General features: G+C 34.8%; 1 protein-coding gene across 1 annotated transcript in view; it reads right to left on the bottom strand.

Moving 5' to 3' along the window:
• Positions 1-445: 445 nt before the first annotated feature.
• LOC101243809 (phospholipid-transporting ATPase 3-like) overlaps positions 446-16,778 on the bottom strand; it is a 28,094-nt gene continuing 11,761 nt past the window's right edge. The window contains exons 6-27 of the mRNA XM_004228317.5: positions 16,559-16,636; positions 16,302-16,398; positions 12,342-12,448; positions 11,973-12,038; positions 11,522-11,643; positions 11,337-11,427; positions 11,168-11,245; positions 10,951-11,067; positions 10,614-10,760; positions 10,442-10,543; positions 9,453-9,595; positions 8,559-8,660; positions 8,411-8,474; positions 8,120-8,332; positions 7,289-7,454; positions 7,112-7,191; positions 6,791-7,030; positions 5,530-5,751; positions 5,282-5,449; positions 4,800-5,159; positions 4,616-4,722; positions 446-1,051 (exon numbers count right to left, since the gene is read on the bottom strand). Coding sequence (XP_004228365.2) covers positions 751-1,051; positions 4,616-4,722; positions 4,800-5,159; positions 5,282-5,449; positions 5,530-5,751; positions 6,791-7,030; positions 7,112-7,191; positions 7,289-7,454; positions 8,120-8,332; positions 8,411-8,474; positions 8,559-8,660; positions 9,453-9,595; positions 10,442-10,543; positions 10,614-10,760; positions 10,951-11,067; positions 11,168-11,245; positions 11,337-11,427; positions 11,522-11,643; positions 11,973-12,038; positions 12,342-12,448; positions 16,302-16,398; positions 16,559-16,636 — 3,171 coding nt within the window. The 3' untranslated portion in view covers positions 446-750. The remainder of the gene's footprint in view (positions 1,052-4,615; positions 4,723-4,799; positions 5,160-5,281; positions 5,450-5,529; positions 5,752-6,790; positions 7,031-7,111; positions 7,192-7,288; positions 7,455-8,119; positions 8,333-8,410; positions 8,475-8,558; positions 8,661-9,452; positions 9,596-10,441; positions 10,544-10,613; positions 10,761-10,950; positions 11,068-11,167; positions 11,246-11,336; positions 11,428-11,521; positions 11,644-11,972; positions 12,039-12,341; positions 12,449-16,301; positions 16,399-16,558; positions 16,637-16,778) is intronic.

Below are 16,778 nucleotides of genomic sequence, written 5' to 3'. Positions count from 1 at the left end.
AATTTAGTATTTGTAATAATATAGTTTTATCACAAAAAGATTAACTGTAACAATTACCAGTCAATGGATGTGGTCACTAGTATTATTAAAGTGCGTTTAGAGACTATTTTCAAAAAACAATTACCAAACGCATTCAAGAGTTCGTTTTGCCATTCTATTTATTGATTCCATACTCTAAAGGTCTTACATAACATGTCGAGCAAGAATGAAGGACCTAAAATTGAAACACGATTACAAATCCCATAACTTTGGCTTAGATTATGCATATGTTTAAGAAATTACCAATAGTGCAAATAATAGGTTTCAAACAAGTAATTAGACGGGATCTGGTAGAATTTCGATTTGAAATCCATATAGAGTTCAAATTTTACCTCCGACCAAGGGCACATAGAGAGAGGGGTGGGTTTGGGGGGGGGGGGGGTATTATCCAAACACAACCACTGTATTACTACTACAACAAGAGTAATATATTAAGCATGTTTCTTAGGAATATTCAATCTATCAATAAGTAGATTTCAGTTACTTCTACTTCCAGATAGTGTACATATTCTTTTATAAACTAATTTTACTACAAGCTCACTAAACCTAATTGTGACTATATTCCAAAAAATCACAAGGGCCAGTAAGGTGTGTGAAAGAATAAAACTAGATGACAAGATATTACATATCTAATTCTACCTATAAGCTAAATTGTTTTGGGTCAAAAAAGTACATTACTGTTCAGGGAGGAAAATATGTACTATCTGGAAGTTAGTTTTCTCGAGCTAGCTTTGACTGTGGTTTCATACTTGCTCTCCTAGCTACATCCCATGCCTTTTGGGGGATCGAGACACCAGCCTGAGATGCAAAAAATGACTCGTAACCAGGTGAATCAAAGGCAAAACCAGTGTGTTTTGATTTCTGGCCGGGCAGTTGTCTGATTGCGTAACTCCTTGCTTCTTCAGGTGTAAGATCATTTCCAATCGCTAGTAACCCCATCCTACTGTCAATCTCATGCCTATGAATTTCCTGAACGATCTGATAATCATAAGGGAAAAACCATCTTTGAACCCTGGAAAAAGCAACTACTAATGTTAGGCAAGATCAAGACTATCAATTTACAATTGGTTTATAAATGTTTTGGTCGTACCAAGCTTCCTGTGGAATCAACATTTCTGTGCCGGTTCCTAATTCAAAGAATAAAGCAGATCCTACTGATTGGAACTATAATGACTGTGAATGAGATGACATAGAAAAATTGCATCCATGCGAACAATGTAATTCATGCCTCGTTCCTTTAACTATGGGTTTCTTCAGTGAGAACAGATTCGGTAGCTCATAAAAACATCTATCCACGAAATTCTGTGTGGTTCCCTTCAAAGGATTGAACCACCATGGTTAGCCAGGATAGATGGACAGACTAATTCTTGGGGCATAGCATGGTATTCTACAAGTATGCTACATCTTAAGAATTTCTGTTTGGTTCCTTTCATAGGATGAAACACTAGGTCTGCTTACTAGTGATGACTTGAATTTTATATGTATGTTTTATGTATATTTCCTATGTATGAATGGGTAGTTCGAAGATTTGTTTGTGGAAGTAGCTTAAGTTATGGATTATTCTGATATAGGTACAATTCAAGGGTCAAATGGAGCTAAAGGAGCTATTTAGGGCCAAGACATGGAGCAGGAGGATATTGAGTAGAATTGAAATTACAAGAACTAGATGCAATAGATAATGTGAATTAAACCAAAAGATGTTAGAAATTAGAGATGAGAGAAACAATTTTTACGAAGTAACACATAACCTTGCTCCATATGAACTTTGGACATGCTTTTTGGACTAATACTTTAGTTCTTGAAATCTAGTTCCAGTGGACCAATCGATTTGTCATTCTTACCTATGCATAACTTATGGTCATTCGATCACAGTTGCACTGCACGGAATACAACCAGGGAACTGAACCATGAACTCCAGAGTAGCCTGGAACTATCAAGTTAGCGCCACATGCTGGGCTTGGCACTTTGACACAGTCCTTCCCTATTTTCTCATACATGGGCAAAGATTTTCTTTTATTTATTTATTTATTTGTTTTTGTAAATTGGTAATTCGTATTCCTCATCATTAAGGGCTATGCTGGCCACCTCCAAAAAGATAATCAACAATGAGCCTAGGAAACTCAAACTTATTACAAGGATCCTAGGAAATCTATCAATTGAATTACATCATCTATATTTCCTTCTTTACACCAAAAATGGAAGTTTCTATCAGACTTTTGGAGGTTCTAAAGAGTATTAAATACAGGAGAAAATCACCGGAATTACAAAGATTTTTTTCTTTTCCTTATTTTTTAACTGTGATGTTTTCTTTAGATAATCTTGTGATTTTGTTAAGGTCATGCTTGGTGAACTCTTAAATCTAGAGTTATATGGTGAACCTGTCATGAATGATATGCATCCTATTGTTAGCGAGGTTGATATCCTTTGGCAACTCTGCCCTATTATGAAAGGTATAACATAGACAAATCCCACAAACCTGCAGACCTACTAACATGCTGGATCTATTCTGGAAGTTTGATTGTGCAGAAAAAGTGATGGAAGATGGTTTCAGCTTGCATCTGATAGAATATATGGAAGGAGAGGAACATAAGCAGAGGTGGATCCAGGATTTGAACCCTATTGGTTCAACCTTTAAGGTTCTTCTCATTTACCCGATATGATTTTGAAGTTATGGGTTCATATCCACAATTTGTTTATAAGTTTATTGAATTTTTACAAATAAATTTAGGCTTCAATTCAAATTACTAAGTTCAGATGAACCCGGTACCACAAGGGTGGATCTGCCCCTATACACTGTTGTTTGAAAGGATCTAGCAAATCCCATTAATAAATTTAGTTGAATTCTCTACTTTAGTTTCATTTTTTATGTGAATAATTCTTAGATGATATGGTTTCACTGTTAAGACTTAAGACACCAAGACGAACAAGGATATTTTTTGCTTTTTGAAATATAAACATGGCTAACAGCACACCCTTTGTGCTCTCACTTTCTATAAGATCACTACCTTTCTCACAAAAAAAAAAAAGCATTACTCTAGTAGTTAAACGGTAAGTCTTCTAAGGAGGGATATCTTATTCACATTATATTTCTTAATCGACTGCTCAAGGTACCTAGCATCTGCACTGGTTCTTGCTTAGGGAGTGCTTCAGTTCAAGCATTAAGATGCTAGTGTGGGGGTCTCAGCCACCATGGTTTTGTGCTGAAAAGGGCTGCACAAGATAAAAATCAACAGACTAGCAAGATTCTTCAAAACTTTAGAACAGTTCAAAGATACATCAACTGAAGCAGATTGCTTGATATGGTTAAGGAATAAAGAGAGCAAGTTTACAGTGAAAGCAACATACAGAGTACTCTCAAGCCCAAACAATCAGAGTGGGACCTGGCCTTGGAAAATGATCTGGAGGGTTAAGATCCCTCACAAAGTTGCATGCTTCTCTTGGTTGCTAGCCGGAGAAGTTGTACTCACACAAGATACGCTCAAGAAGAGAGGTTTCATTCTTTGCTCAAGGTGTTATCTCTGTGATAAGGAAGCAGAGACAATGTCTCATCTCTTTCTTCACTGCAGCTTGACTGATCAGTTGTGGAAGATTTTCATTAACTTGATGGGCATTAGCTGGACTATGCCCAGAAGAGTATCTGATGTATTGAAATGTTGGAATAGTGATATCAATCCCTCCAATCAGAAAGAGAGATTGAAAGTTGTCCCAGCTTGTATTTGGTGGACTGTGTGGGGAGTAAGAAACAAAGTTTGTTTTGAAGACAAAGCCATATTATGCAGAAACTAAAGTTGAAATGTTTAGGGCTTTTCTTTTTTTGGTGTAAACATAGCTTAATGGAGCAGTTCGAATCAGCTAACGATATACTCGACCCCTTACGAGAAGATTAAAGACTAGGAGCTTATTTTTTTGCTCATCTGGATGTAATTATGGGAGACTATAACACCCTTTGTGTGGTTTGTTATTAATACACAAAAACGTTACCTGTTCAAAATAAAAAATATAATAACTCTTGCACTTAACAACAGCTTTTTCAATTCGTGTTTTCATGCATTTCTAGTATCTTTAGTATCATATCTTTTTTCTCTATTATTTGTGCCTTTTTCTCATCAAGCTCATGCTTTATTTGCAGTTGGTGCTCAAAATCTCAATAGACCTCAGCACCTTTGTTTTTAACTTTTCAGCTTTGGAAACACTGGATCCAAGAAACTAGCAATAAAAAGTTTATCCAGCAGCATGAATCCAACCGAAAAACAAAATCTGCATTAATCAATGGAAGGCAGAGCGTGGCCTGAGCCAGCTTCAAATGGTTCAACTGCATGTTGGTTCATGCTTAATCAAACTGGCAGGATGGTTCCACAAATGGGGTTGGGTGTTCTCATGCACAAACAAATTCTATTATCAGTAGACTAATATTTTCTTCAAACGAAATTCAGATTGATTTGACAATATAGTAACACAGTCCAGCTAAATCCACAATACTGAAACACAAAAAATCATTTTCTTTTTGACACGTATGCCTATCATAATATTAGTTCAGAGGACTTGAAAATTAACTTGAAAAAAAAAATAAACTTACCCCTGATAAATGAAGTCACCAAAAAGAGCAGCAACAGGTACAAGGAGCAGAACGAGATAGAAATAAAATGTGCTCATTAAGGCATAGATGACCAAATAGATATTCTTCTGCAGTAAGGAGGAATATCAGAAATATTAGCATATGAACACTCTCAAGAATACAGGACATAAGTGACTAAACTCACCTGTTCTTTTGGCAAGGAAATACCCGAATAAATAAAGACAAATATGAACCACAATAATATGCTCCCTCCAACAGTGATGTGGTGCCATCTTGTAATTGTGTCACACATCATAAGCAGACGCAAATTGACAGTTACAACAACACAAGTGAAAGCCATTGTACTGACATCCCACAGGCCAAATATCTTCCCTGATGAATTCATGCCCTTTGTACTCGAATCAATTACAAAATAATACAAGACCAATGATTGATATATTGCAAAGAAAGCCCAGATGACGACAACTCTCCATCTGAAGAAAGTATTTCTTATTCCTTCCTTGTATAGCTCAGGATATTTCTTGGAGAGGGAAGCACTGACATCCTAAGTACACAATAGAGATGCAGCAACGGACCAAAACAAGAATAACATAACAATTAGAGAATAAGCCGACTTAATTGCCATCATTCATTGTTTCGCAGCAACAAAATACAATTATTACATACCTTCTCAAAAAGCCCAAGAACAATAACAGGAAGAGCTGTGAACATAACATTATAGAGAGACTGGAACCAATCATCATAGAACCTTTGACCGGAGAATCCAGTCCGGAAGGTAAACCAAAACTGAGTCAGGGTAAATGTAAGATTCTTGTAATAAAAATATGTGACAACCTGCATGAAAAAAACATCTAGATCAGTACTTACCCCAAAAGATATCATACATTTTTTGTGCACAAAGAGTAGAGGCAAACCTTGCATATTCTCAGATATGACCAGCGTCCATGGACAAGCAGTAAATCAGCGAGAAATCGGAACTGAGCTATTGCAAAATCACTAGCCATCACTGCTTGCATTCCCTCCTGTCCACTTATCCCAACACCAACATGAGCAGCTTGAATCATACTTACATCATTAGCTCCATCACCAATGCTGAGAGTTATTCTGTTTGCCCCCTTCTTAACCAAGCTTGTCACCTGAAAAGAAGTGCAAGAATCACTAAAACCTGATCATCAAAGGATTTGCAATAAGAAACTCATCCTAACTTCAAAAGAAATTACAATGTTTTATCAGTAACTTGAAGAAATACACTGTTGAAACTAGAAAATACCAAAGTGATACCTGAAAACCCCCAACTTTATATCATGAGATGGGAACCCCCAAAGAGAAATTTCAGAACATTAAATATCTAAGGATTATGAGGTTGAGTATTTTTTTTCCCAGAACATAAGAAATCTAAAATTGACGACCTCTTCTTCCTTTTTTTTAAATATGTTATCCCGAGAATAATGAGCCTTACTAAGAAGTGATATAGAAACTCTCTTTCTTACACGAGACAGAAAGTGTAACTACCGAAACTCTTTCAACTTTCGCATCTTTGGATAAGTATTACGGTTAAGTCAGTTAACAAGATGAGAGTTGGAAAATTGAAATAAGAACTGCTTAGTGATTCTTGAATGCTTCTAATTATGTAGATGGAGTCTAGTACACTACTTTATATACTGATAATTCCCAAGACAATATCATCTTATGTGATATGTAACTAGATAGTCAAACTTTTTTCCCCTATCTGATTCTCGAGGACAAAAGGTATAACATTACATTTTAACATACAAATGAAAGATAGGTCTCTACTCCATGAGGAAGAAAGTCCTAAATATCATCTAGATCGAAGTATTAAAATGGAACTAAGATGAAGCCTAAAATAAGTAGATAGACTCAAAAAAAACTTTGGTTCTCTGTCTAGAGTTGCATGACGGAATAACAGAGATAAAGATGGATGACTCTTTATGTTCATAAACCAAGCATGAAAAGCTCAATTCGAAGATACTACAGGTCAGTTTGACAATTCCAAGGCCGATGATTCTGCAATAGGAATAAAAAAATGACCTATTCAACTTCTTGGGACTGAGGCGATGTTGTCTATTTAACAAACAGAAAGACAGTTATAGAATGACCAAAGGCAAGATACTACTGTTCTAACCATTCAAAGAAAGACCATCAACATGACCTCACCTGCGCTTTCTGCAAAGGAGAAACACGGCAGCAAACCACTGCACTGCAATTCAAGCTTAAATTCAACAGCATTACACGAAGACTCGGGTCTAGTGCATACATCAAACACTTCCCATCAATTACTAGTGCTAATTTTGGTCCAGAAACAGAATGAAGATGCTCTTGCGCTTCCTCATAACATCTTTTAAGCTCGTTCTGCACAGTTTCTTTCATAAAACGAGCAAGCTCCACTAGATCACCCTGCGGATGAACACAAAACAAATTGTTAAACAGTGTATATTTTGAAACTGACAAACATGAACATTAAAAAGTAGTCCTCACTCTATCTTCCACTTCTCTGATTGCATCAGTTTCAGAACTAATGATAAATTGTTTCATGCTGTTATTGATCAACTTGCATGCTGCAATAGATACAAATGAAACTAGGATAAGATGGTGCAAGTAGAATCAAGATTTAAAAAATGATGAACTGTCTATCATAAATACAAAATTGCCAACCATAAGCTATATTTATCGCTGTTTCCAATTTGTCACCAGTAAGCACCCAAATCTTAATTCCAGCCCTTGAAAGAGTTTCTATGCACTCAGGTACACCTTCTTGAAGCTTATCTTCTATGGCAGTGGATCCAATCAAGACAAGTTCCTTTTCTATCAGTTCTGCCACCTGTAAAATGCTAAATGCTTAAGACTCTTTTGACCACCAACAAAACATTGACATCAACAACAACAGGAGTTGAGATTTTCAAGTTAAGCACATATTTGTGAGGGTAACCACAACTATGGTTATATAATTATCACCCAATATATTACTTCCATCCATTTATATTTGTGATTTAAGAATGGAGACAATATGAAAAGGAGCTTAAAATTTAAAATAAACCATTTAGTAGTCATATTTTATGTAGGTGATAGCTACATTAGCCAGTCTCCAGGATGATCACATTTTTTTCTTCTTCTTTGTTAGGATGAAGAGTCTAGAAAGACTAACAAGAAGCTTTTAATAAGCAGGACTACACAGAGCAATACAGAAGCAGTGTATTTGGCATCACAAACTGACAAAAGAAAACCAGCTCTCTTTAATTAAAAAAATTGTTAGATGATGAACATAATATGGCTAGAATAAGCAAATCTGAAGGAAATTAGGACTTAAATGCATACGAACATAATTGCACTTCGGCACTCAAACTAAAATGACACTACAAAACAGATGGATAAACAATACAGGCAAAAGTCAATTCCAGAAAGAAAGCAGAATCAGAACAATTAAGAAGGTGTACATCTGGAAAGAAGATACAAACTTAAAAGGGAAGTACATCACACTATGCTAACCTCATCCAATTTCTTCTCACGGTCCCGAAGAGAAGATTTTGCTTGAATGAATTTCTCATTCCATTTTTCATACTCATCAGCAGTTACATCTCTATAAGCCAAGCAAAGTGTCCGAAGTCCAGCAGCCCCAAATTGCTCCAAGTGTTCCCTAGTTCTTTTCTTCAAATCATTGTCTCCGTCACGCAACCTCTCATAAATTACATTATCGGCACCCTGAGAAAAGTATACTCTATGATAATATTCTTACTAGATTAATCTCCTAGAATGTATCATCACACATAAAGTTCGTACCTTACAGTAGAGAACCAATCTGCCTTCAGGATAGCGACAAACAACAGACTGGCGCTTTCTCGTACTAAGCACAATACAAATATATAAAGGTCAACCTCATTACAATCATGCAGGTAATCAGAACTGATATAAAAGCTAGGGTATACACCTGTTGAATTCAAGAACATTTAGAATCTCATAAGGAAAATCTTGAATCGTCCCCATCTTTTCAACATGTGACTCACGCACATAAATCATAGTTGGTGTACGTCTGCAGAAAATTTTGTAGTCATGGTTAAAAGTGACCCAGCTAATAACAGAAAAGATAGCAATAACAGTTCCACAAAGCAGTGTGACTAAACTCTTCGCAGAATCTGACACCTCGAAGATGTTTAGTAGAAGAACTCTAGTCCTAACACAATGTCCTTTTGATAGATATCTTCCACTAACCATCGACAACTCACTTTTCTTTTATTTCTTAAAGTTGGTCTATTACTCACCAAAAAAAAAACAATCAAAGTTCATTTATAGCTGACAAAAATAACGCATGTGACTCAGAAGTTGTCCACCATAAAGAAACAAAAACTATCTAATGTATTAGCCTATCCATCAATTGGAACGCTCTCCGCCCCTTCCCGGAGAACTCATCTCTGAAGCTGGCACCAGGAACGGCACCTTACTGCAAATGTTTCGTGATGATTCTTTCATAACAAGCTTGAATTAAATAAGAAAATAACAGCAGGAACTGGATACTACAGAGGCTTTTAGATGACAAGTACTCTCCAATCAGCTAATGACTTACATATATCAACACTATTCTCTTCACACATGCCATAATAAAATAACAAGAGGAACCAGATTACTGCAACAGCGTCCTTACGACAAGTGTTCTCTCATCAGATAAGGACTATTTTCACTACTTTGATATGTAAAAAACTTCATTGCTGAATCTTCCAACCTAATGGTGTATAACCTTCTACATTTATTTCATAGACGAAGTTTCAACAAAAGGGAGCCTTAAGGCAGACAACACAAATGTAACAGAAATTCTAAAGACACGCACTTGTAAAAGAAGAAGCCAAAGTTCTTTGCTGCTACAACCAAAGCAGACTCATCTGGGGATGCTGCTTGATATCGTATTTTTTCTGGGGTTTCTTCACCTTCAGGCAGAACAGTATGGCATATAGCAAGACATTTGAAAAATTCCTGAACAAACAACCTTGGCCTCATTAAACTAGCAATGTAGTTGCTAGATAAGTAAGTTTAGTGTACCCATGTGAAAGCTTTCTGCACAAGGACAACTCAATATGAAGCTGAAAATTTACACAGAAGAAGATACCTACAAGTTTAAACTCCCAAGTCCCTTCATAAAATTATACCTTTCCTTTTTCCATCATCTTAAAATAAATTTTGCTTTCCTAAGAATAAAGTTCTATGATATATTATGATAGGTGAAGTTACATCCGACTCACTTCAACCCTCGTAATGTAATGTTATCTATTTTGATACTATACAATCATTTTCCCCAAACAAAACCAGATCATATATATCAAGTCAAACATGGACAACGAGTTTGGAAAGAAATGGAAGTACAAACCACAAAGTGCTATACTATAAATTGAAGCCTTAGATTACAATTGTGGAACCACTTCATCTAGAAGTAGCAAGGAGGAACTTTTAATTGCATGATCTGCCTCTCCAAAAGGTTTATGTTATAAAAGTATACTTTATTGTTTGTTTTAAGTCTACACAGATATAATTAACATAAAAAAATGACAGAAGAAAGCAAGACGATAAATACAAATTTTCACTACTGATCTAGTGTTGCTTAAAGATTTGGGTGAATTTGATACCACAAACTTCACAAGTAAGAAGCAGAAAAACTTAAGATTCAATTAAGAAAACAAGAAATTATAAATACAGAATTTTATTTTATTTCTTTATCTTTTAAAAAGCAAATCTATGATATTTGATTGTTCAAATGTAACAATTATTACTATAAATGGAACTCATGTTCCCCTTTTCTTCCACACATGATAAGCAAATATTTACCCTGCATGAATCAGGATTAGGTTCATTCCTCCAGGCACCTCGCATCAGCCGAGCATCATTAAAATTGAAACCTTTTTCTCGTGCTTCTGTTGATGATTTCACCTGTAACAGTTCTCGATCAATGCAAGACAGAGCCATGAATCTGCCATATCTTGCCCAAGAATATATTTACCTCAACTTTCAGCCCATTTCGCTGAGCAGTTCCTATCTCAATTTCACTAACACCTGTACCATATATCTCTCCACCGATTGAACACTTGAAAAACTCCATCAAGTTCCTCGTAAGCGTTCCAGTTTTGTCAGAGAATATGTATTCCACCTGTCCATAAAGTAGTTGTCAGTGGCTCAAGAACTCATTTGTAACACACTGCGTTCAATAGTGCTGAGGGGAAAACTGAAGCAAATACTGTTGTTTATTTCTTATGCAAAACTACTGTTAATTTTAGTGCACATAGAGGTTGTCTAAACAAATTAATTTCAACCACTTCATAACAGCATTAAACATTTACCTGCCCAAGTTCCTCATTCAAATTAGATGTCCTAGCCTGAGCAGCGGTATTACTCTCAGCATGGTACATGTGCAAGTCGTTATTGATGAATTTATTGGATTGTACAAATTTAATCATCTGAAAGTGAAGAACAGAAAAAGAAAACCAAAGCAGATGGAAGATTAGACAAAAATTCAGCAAAGCACAAAATAAAAAACAAGAAACTGACATAATCTACCTCAACGGAGACATAGAGAGAGATTGGAATAATCGGTGAATACAAAGTGATTAAGGTGAACATGGTCAAAACTGCAACCTGAGCAGACGGCAAAAGAGAAATTAGAGACAGAAATATAAATACTGCACAACCAAATGAAAGATAATCAAGTCAGAAAATATATGATTACCACAAATCTATTGTCCGGGTCAGACTGTGGATCCGCATTTTTGCCAGTTTCAAAGCGCAAATAATAATACTTCTTATTTATAAAGATACCGCTGCAAAATTTCAAGCAAATCCAAAATTTTCAGCATGGAGGAGAATATAACAGAAGTTCCAACATGGAAGAATGGGTATAGCAATTGATCAAACCTGCCTATGGCTCCCAAGAGACACATGCACAAGAGAGTGCTAAAAAGGGCGATAATAAGTTTGTCAAGTTTCTTCTCCAAAGTGCTTCTCTTAGAAGGAATTTTCATAGAATTCATCATAACCTGTAGTTAAACTCATTTGGCAGAAGCAACTGAGAATAAGAACCAAAGTGAACAGCCAAGCAATAAAGGCCACAAAGCAAAAAGATGCAGAAACCAAAAAATAAATTATCATTTTAAAAAAGGTTGATACTGTAACTTTATACTACAAATGCAGCAATAGTTCGAGAGAACATCATTACTGAGTAGATGATGGCATTAACCTACTTCTTTGAAACTTCTTGACAAGAATCCTATATAAAAGGTACGATGATGCACCCTCAAAAAGAGAACAACAGAACAAAGGAAAGGGTAGAGAAAAGGCTAATATAACTTCAATTAAGATGTAATACCTTTGTTTCATGCCCAGTGAAAATGACAGCCCCCACAATGTACTGGGTGTTTCTCAGACTGCAGCCCTGGAAGAAATTCAGCGATATCAAGAAAAAACATGAAATTCAAATTCACCAAATGTACTATGAGTTAGAGAAGAAATATCACAATTAGCAAACAAAAGGTCAAAGATAAGTCACAAAAAGGAATTGACACAACTAGATCATGGTCGTCATGGATATTTGCTTGAAGATGCATATACTGTGAATCGTAACTAAGACACAACTTATGCAGTACTTTTTTCTTTTAAGTGTATAACATACAATACTTAACACCAGAGCCATAAAATAAAACAAATTGGAAGATACAACACAAAAAAGAGTTCATACCCGTAAAAGAAGTTGGTTTGGACTAAGTGGTAAGGTTTGCTTTTGAATTATCAGATTGCCAGTGAATGTGTACAATGAGTTATTAGGTTGCTCACATTGTAACTCACCTGGTAAAAGAAAAATGCAGGATATCACATCAAACAATTCGTTGTATAAAGGTAAAGTTGGAAACAAATTGATCAGGCTTTCCCTATAGAAGAGACAGAATTGACATTCGTCATCATAATTCTTCTATACAATAAGCAATAACATTTCTGCTGGGAAGCATCTGCAGGAGATCGTGATACGAAAACATCTTTCTTTGATGTATATAGACTAGTTCTTGAAAAATGCATTGCATGTTGTATCCTGTGTTAGTTATTTCTCCCTCCATCCCAATTTTAGTGTCTTACTTTCCTTTTTAGTTAAAAAGCGTCTCTTTCTATATTTAGCATTAAACTGCTAATTCATCTCTATGTTACATTCATGACAACCGTGTTAAAATTCATATTTAACTATAAATGTTTAATCATCTTAAAGATTAATATTCTTTTTTTCATTTACAAAACTTAAACTTTTTATTGTTCATATATATGTCATTCGTGTTTAGTATTAGATTTTATAAAATTTATGTTACTTTCAAATATCTAAATTATATTGAAATTTTAAGTTAATTATAGCTAAATAAAATTTAAAAATTAAGCATATTAACTTTCAATCCGAGAAACAATCTTCAATTTGAGATGCATGGAGTATTTTCTCGCCCTTCAATTTTATTATAGTTCTAATGACTGCCTACTTCTGTTGTGTTGTTAGTTATCTTGAAGTATAATTATGGAGTCAAAGATGTTTAGTTGATTTTTTAATTAGAGTCTCTCCCAAAACAGTTTATCGGGTTGAAATGAAAAAAGGAAAAGAAAACAGAAAACAAAATACATTAGAAATCTGTTGTTTTTGAAATTGGTAAAAAATAATTTTTTAGCTCAAATAGAATCATATCAACGTATACTATGCAACAAAAATTATCATCAGCATCATTTGGCAGACAATTCCAATATTTTCCGGACAATTTGTCAAAGTTCATAATAATGTAAAATTACTCAGAAGTAGAATGCTATAGTTAGTTAATTTCAAGGTCCTAATATTGGAAAAAATAACAGGGAAGGTATTAACTTGTGTTATGTAGTATTTGTTCAATATTCATGTAAAAACACATTTTAATTGTGTGGTTTGATGGTATCCGATGTATATCAGATCCTTGGAAAATATTCTGCATGCAAATTTAATGCTCCCTTCGTCTCAATTTGAGTGTCTTAGTTTGGATATGGAATTTAAGAAATAAAGGGATACTTTTGAATCTTGTGGTCTTAAATTAAAGATGTGTTTAGTCCTTTAAATCTTGTGATCTTAAACATGCCATGTAGGATCTTAGAATCGGGAAACTTTCCTTGTCGCAGTGCTTTAAAGTTTAAATGAATAGTTTTATTCCTATTCTTATAACTCAAATATTTTTATAAAATATATAGTTAAAATTCATCATTTTGCGATTTTATATTTTTAATAATGACAAGAGATACTGCAGATTTGTTGAACCAGATATATCAAATCCAAATAATTTGTTCAAATATGACAAAAAGGTTAACACTTATTTAAACCAGCCTCAAATGTATATCTATTACCTTGTTAGTTTAGATTACTAGGCAACAAATTAATAAGAGATGACAAAGAGCTCATTGTTAGACAACTTTATACATCTAAGAAAGTCTTCTACCTAATTGATGCTTACACTGCGCATCCATACACACACAAAGAAAACCATACAAATAGTTGAATACACATATAGAAAGAACGATGAAAGAATATATACACATGCATATAATAAAAGCAGTGACTGGAGCATCCGGTGCATCAATTTTCTCTCCTTTTCTTTTTCATATTAATTTATATATACCTACACTGTCTCTTTTCAGTTGATGTTAATTCAACATAATATTCTTCATGTGCTCACAAATTTGGTTTATTTCAACTTGAGATGCAGTAAGCTAGCAAGCTAGAACACTAATTAAAGAACGATCAAATCCCATTTGATATTTTCTTAATAAATCACCAAGGGTCACATCCGGAGTTTTTTTTTACAAGAACGTGCCAACAAAACTAAAAGGTAAGTTCTACAAAGTGACAATGGTTAGAGCGACTATGTTGTATGGGGCAGTTGTCCAACCACGAACACTCATGTCCAAAAGATGAAAGTAGCAGAAATGAGGACGTTGAGATGGATGAGATAAGATTAGGAATGAAGAGATTCGGAATAAGAGTGGCCTCCATGGTGGAGAAGATGCAGGAAGGGAGGTTGACATAGTTCATACATGTGCAGAGGAGATGCATAAATGCCTCAATCAGGAGATGTGAGGGGCTGATCATGGTGGACCTAAGAGAGAAGGAGAGGTAGGCCCAAGAAGTCTCGGGACAAGTGATTAGGCAGGAGATGTATAACTTCAGCTTACCAACGGCATGACCCTTGATAGGAGGGTGTAGAGTTCGAGTATCAAAATAAAGAGTTAGCACGTCGTGGAGCGTATATTTTTACTGTATTAGGAGTATTAATATTATTATATGTTTGCTTATTCTTTGATCTCTAGTATTACCTGACTGTTTCTTTCACTTTCTTTATTATACTATTTTGTTGTTGTTACAGGCCGTTATTACTGCTTTGTTCATATCTCCTTGAGCCGAGGGTTTATCAAAAACAACCTTATCTACCCTCACAAGATAGGGGTAAGGTCTACGTACCTCTATCCTCACAAAAACTACCATTTCAAAAAGACAATTGTCAGGAATTCGATTATGTATCTTATGCAAATTGAGTATGAATATTTACATATTTTGAAAGTAAACATAGCTCAAAAGCGCTTATTGACTATTCTTTCATTCATTTCTTATCATTCACTTGTTTTACATTATTTGACATGAAAATATAGACATTTTTAGTTTCATTCTCCCTTCATGTTTATTTTATTAGAATCCAGTACAATTAGAGGGGGAAAAAACAAATTATTACTTTCTATATCGATATTAATTAATTACTTCAGAACACGATCCATAAAAGCCACATTGAATAACTATGTATAATTATATTATAAAATAACGAAGAGTTGCGTCTTTTTCTCAGAATGAGTTAGGTCCTTTCAATAAAATGACTAAACATTTCAAAGGTTCTTTCCTAACGACCAAGTAGTCTCTTAGAAAATTAGTTACGTAATGAAAGAACAAAAAGTATAAAAACAAGACAAAAGATGAATCAATACTTTTTAGTTTTTATTGAACTATTATTATTAAATGTAGTTGTACACAAATAAAAAGGTATAGTGGTCTTCCAGCTTTTTAGTTCATGTTTTCCGCTCCACTTCTATAATAGTATAGAATATAGAGATTTTTATTTGATTATTCTTCTTACATATATATTATTAAAAAGGCATTTTGGTCTTTCAACTTTTAGTTTAGGGCTTCCAACTTTATAAAAGTATATAGAAAGAGAGATAAGCAAGATATATATAGCAGATAGTAATTTGAATTTTAATGTTCTTCTCATGGATAGTCCGTGCACAAGGGCTTGACTGTGCACTTCATGCTGAGATCTGAAGATATAAACCAGATATGAACTTAGAGGTGAAGTAGTTGTAACTAACAGCGCCTATTCGTGTTACAAAGTACATTTTAAGAAAGAAAGCAGCTATAAAACTACCTCGCTTAACTTTTCATGGCCTAAAAACAAATCTAGCACGTCGAAGGATATCAAGCAGCAAGCATTGGAAAATCTGGAAAGAAGGAATACAACATGTCTATTTTGAAGGCTATATGCTACAAGTGGATCTTCCACTAGACTAGAAGTAACTTCATTGCGCTAGTACGACAAAATGTCAATGTTACAGGCATTATCATGCAAAATCATTTGATTGGTCATCAGCAGCAGAGAAACCAAACCTCTGAATGTAGATATTTTCTCAGGAGACACATAATCCCAGGTCCTCTCCAGTGCTTTTCTGATCTTTAAATTAGTTTCACCATCCAAATTTGCCGTCTGAGGAAATCCATGTGCCAGTTAGTAAAGAACATGATGAAAAACATGAGAACCAAACATTTCTTTATGACATTATCCAAACACCTCTTCTGCAAATAATTTAGATCAACCTATCTTTTCGGACAAGTAAATAAGAAATTAGATGTGGATCAAGTACAACCTCAATGTAGCAGACCCCATCTGGGTTTGTGCTAGCAAGAAAAATAAGATCTGCCGGAAAGAACTCATCCTGCTTAACCTGCAAGAAAAAGGAGAGCTTGTACAAACTTACATTTTTTCGAATAATGAAAAGAACTGTCATTCATTGGTCTTCAGAACTTGTATAAAAAAACCAAAGTGCTAAAACTACATTTGAGGAACAGGATTGAATTCCTTCCCAA

This window comes from Solanum lycopersicum, chromosome 1 (assembly GCF_036512215.1).
Source record: "Solanum lycopersicum chromosome 1, SLM_r2.1".
NCBI lineage: Eukaryota > Viridiplantae > Streptophyta > Magnoliopsida > Solanales > Solanaceae > Solanum > Solanum lycopersicum.
This window is presented reverse-complemented; position numbering and strand designations above follow the sequence as displayed.